Source organism: Oncorhynchus mykiss, chromosome 18, assembly GCF_013265735.2.
Source record: "Oncorhynchus mykiss isolate Arlee chromosome 18, USDA_OmykA_1.1, whole genome shotgun sequence".
Classification (NCBI taxonomy): Eukaryota; Metazoa; Chordata; class Actinopteri; order Salmoniformes; family Salmonidae; genus Oncorhynchus; species Oncorhynchus mykiss.
In genome coordinates, this window is record NC_048582.1 from 51,298,540 (window position 1) to 51,302,689 (window position 4,150).

Genomic DNA, 4,150 nt, shown 5'->3' on the forward strand with positions numbered 1-4,150 from the left:
GATACTCCTCTGGAGCGGTAGGTCGCAGTCTCCCTGGACCACTTATATATTTAGACTTAATTATAATGTAGCGAGAAAGTATAATGTACCATAAGAGTAGTTAGGAAGAGTTTGGAAATAGATTTTTTTAAATGGTCTAGGCTCAAATGAATGCAAAATGCTTTTGTTATAGGTCTACATGATTTATTTATCGTAGGCCTATTTATTATATAATACACATTCTTGGATAAATGTATCATTATTGTTATTAAGTCAATTGTTTAATAATCAGGCCTTCATACAATATTAATAGTATTGTTATTATTGTTGTATCCTTTTTGCTGTTTCTGTTGTTTGTTTTCATTGTTTATTTGAACACCCATTCAAAAAATGACAGAACGGTGATTATGAGAAAAGAGATCTCCCTTTATCTCTTACACACACACACACACACACACACACACACACACACACACACACACATACACATACACATACACACACACATACACATACACATACACATACACATACACACACACACACACACACACACACACACACACACACACACACACACACACACACACACACACACACACACACACACACAGGACCCAGAGAAGGAACCAATGCACTGATCGCTTGCCCGGGGCATAGGAGGGGCTTGGTTGTTAAGCAGCCTGCCAATCATCCCGTCAGCTCTACTAGAGAGAGTCCTGCGGGGAGAGAGAGAGGCTTTACTGGGCGCTCAAGTGCCAAACTCATAACTACCATTGGAGCTTGCTGCGCTGACGGGGAGTGGGACTGTCTGTCTGACTGACTACCCGTGATTTGTAATTTAGACATCCTTATCTTTCTGGGAAACTGGGAATTCCTCCTATTTTCCTTTCCTCCCTTGTGACACGGAATTTACTGCGCCTTTCTCTACGGACATGTCTTTCTCGCAGCTGGGGTACCCCCAGTTTCTAAGTGGCTCCCAGGAGGTTTATGGGGGCGATCGGGCCGGCTCTGGCCGGGATGGAGGCGCCGAGAGCGGCGTGAATCAGGCAGCTACTGCCGCTGCTGTTAGCTCGATGCTGGGGATGTATGGTAACCCGTGGGCGGCTCAGAACTACAGCGCGTTTCTCCCCTACAGCGGTGCAGACCTCGCCCTCATATCGCAAATGGTAGGAGAGACGGTTTCTTGGAACGTAGAATTGGAACTTTGTTCTAGTGGTTGTTTCTCAAATGTTAATTGAATGTGCAGGCCAGTTAAATACATGCAAGTGGATTGCCTTTAAGGATAGGAACGTTTAATATTATAATATAATGGGATTGTAATAGGGAAAATGTTTTATATTTTGAGCTCTTTTCAATCATGTTTTTCGGAACTGAAATGTCTGGTCCTTGAAATAGGGACAAAAAGAGTTTATGGGATTTTCTGATTTATTATTCATAGCACAATACCAAAAGTTTAAATGTGAGTCATTAAAACAAATCGTTTGCATATTTTCATTGGGTAGCTTATTTCGATAATAAGATAAAAGTCATTTTAAATTTCCTCAGAAATATTAAGATTAGATTAAACAAACAATTAGACATGAGAGAGATTAGCCTAAGTGATGGCTGAATTATACATTATTTTCCATATAAAATACATCTCATAATTAATTAGCAATTTGATAAAATATCAAGTTTAATTTATATACCCATATTGTCAATTATGTAGAATTATTTAGGCTAATATTTAACGTTTGGGGAATTGACCAAAATAAGACCTATTGTAGGCTATAAGAAATTGGAGATATCGGTGCTTGTATGAAAAAGTCAGAAACAAAATCTCCATAACCTAGACAAAATAACAATAGCCTAAATGTCGTTAACTGGTCGTTAATTATTTTAGGAGATAGCCTACACAGTGTGAGATCACACTGGAAGTGTGACATCATTGTTTATCAGGACTTGTGAGATTCAGTTTCACCTTTCAAAACAAACTCATACTGAGCGAACTGATATGAGGTAGTTTTTCAACATTACCCTACAGTCATAATACCCAGGATACTGTAAACTTATTTGGCGTTGGAAAATCAATAAAGACCTACAAATTGGATAAAAACAAATAGGCCTAGAACTATTACATTTTTGGAGAGACAAACATTATATATATTTCTCCCACTATTTCTGTCCCCCAGAACTCCCAGTATGATCTGAAGGACAGCCCCGGAGTTCACCCGGGAGGTCTGGCTGTCCACACCGGCGCGGGGTTCTACCCGTATGGCCAGTATGGCTACGGCGACCCGAACCGAGCCAAGGCCGCCACCAGGGAGACCACCAGCACTCTGAAGGCCTGGCTGCAGGAGCACCAGAAGAACCCGTATCCCACCAAGGGAGAAAAGATCATGCTGGCCATCATCACTAAGATGACACTTACACAGGTATATATGGATAAAGGTTTCTACTGCTATGGGGGATAAAATAGGTTTAGGCCAGGAGTATTTCTACTAGGCCTACATGATTTGACCGGGAAAACTCTGGGCCCTGTATGCCTACTTTAAATATGTCTGCCTGTCAGTGTGTTTTGCCTGTGCTGTTCTCATGTCTGCCAGTTTAATATATACTAATTTGATTAATGACTAAGCTAATTCTGAATATTTTTAATAAAGGATCAACAAAGTATATAAATGAATTCCTTCGTCCGCCCAGGTGTCCACGTGGTTCGCCAACGCGCGCAGGCGTCTGAAGAAGGAGAACAAGGTGACGTGGGGCCGCAGCGCGGAGGACCGGGATGGACGGATCTTCAGTAGTGACAATGAGGACGAGCCTGAGAAACAGGAGAGCGAGGATGAAGAGGACGAGGAGATCGATTTAGAGAGTATCGACATTGATAAAGTCGAGGAGAACCGTGGAGATCAGAGGGAAGGGGAGGGAGAGGGGAAGCTGGCATCGGATTCGAGTAGCTTGGAGAGCCAGAGGAAGCTGTCTGTTGAAGCCCTCAGAGGCATGGAGGGTCCTATTTCTCTCATCAAGGCGCCGGTTGGTGCTTGTAAAAACGCAGTGGATCTTTCCCCCAATGGACCGGGGTGCCAGAGGCCCCCACAGAACAAACCCAAAATCTGGTCTCTGGCGGAGACAGCCACAAGCCCCGACAGTTCCCATAAACCTTCCCCGGCTGCCTCAGCTCCTCGCGCGGCCACGTCTCCCTCCCACCACCCGGCCCTACTCCCGGGTCATGGAATATACACTTGCCAGATAGGGAAGCAGCTCCACAACTGGGCCAACGCAGCGTTCCTCAGTGCCAACTCTCTTCTGGGCGTCAGGTCGCTTCTCAGCACGGCAAACCCAGCTGGACACCACATGCCTCTCCGTGGCGCACTGAAGCGTCAGGACGCAAGGGCGACGCAGGCTTCAGGGGCATCCGAGGACGAGAGTGGAGATGAGTCGTCGGAGAGCTTCAGTCCAAAGCGAGATGGTATGTATTGTAGTGTAGCCTAGGCCTGCATATGTTTATGATTGTGAATCGAGGCTATTTTTCATCTGCTTGGAAACTAATAACAGTCTCATGAATTCGGCCCAGTGTTCTTCTTCAGTTGTCCAAATAACAATTTCCACATATGGCACACTATTTTCATCTAACACTCGTTTTAATTCATGTTGTGTATTATGATATTTCTGAAAACTAACATTTGGCTATATAAATCAGCTATAGCCTAATATAGCCTAGAGCCTAATAAACAATACATTCATTTCGAAGCGGTCACAGGCCTACAACAACACACAAATACTGTGGAGTGGCTAACAGGTGTGGAGTGGCTAACAGGTGTGCTATCTCGATTAATTAGCTAAGTGCTCTGCCATATATGACAATGACTTTAAATGAAATCCCAAGTTGAAGAGCATTGGGTGACCGTGGCACTCCAAAATGTTTTTTTTTTTAAGAGAAAAAGATGTCACCTCATTTCACCGTTTTATTTTCGGTTGGGCAGTCTAACGTGTTTCGGCAGTTATGCCTTCATCAAAGCATCACTCAAATACTATTGCATTAAAAACAGGCTTAACCTAATTCAAAATAGGTCTACTAAGGATATTGATTATTTTACTGATTGTTTATTTGTTTACAGATGACGTGAATATTCGCAGGTCTGGCTCGCCGAAGTCTCCCTTCCAGCTGATCACCGACAGGTAAGATGTT

General features: G+C 43.5%; 1 protein-coding gene across 1 annotated transcript in view; it reads left to right on the forward strand.

Annotated features, from left to right (window-relative positions):
• The first annotated feature begins 675 nt into the window (after window positions 1–675).
• The window catches only part of LOC110496465 (iroquois-class homeodomain protein irx-1-like), a 4,276-nt gene continuing 801 nt past the window's right edge, over window positions 676–4,150 (forward strand). Inside the window, exons 1-4 of the mRNA XM_021572392.2 lie at window positions 676–1,148; window positions 2,154–2,396; window positions 2,665–3,430; window positions 4,080–4,140. Of these exons, the coding sequence (XP_021428067.2) occupies window positions 915–1,148; window positions 2,154–2,396; window positions 2,665–3,430; window positions 4,080–4,140 (1,304 nt within the window). The 5' untranslated portion in view covers window positions 676–914. The remainder of the gene's footprint in view (window positions 1,149–2,153; window positions 2,397–2,664; window positions 3,431–4,079; window positions 4,141–4,150) is intronic.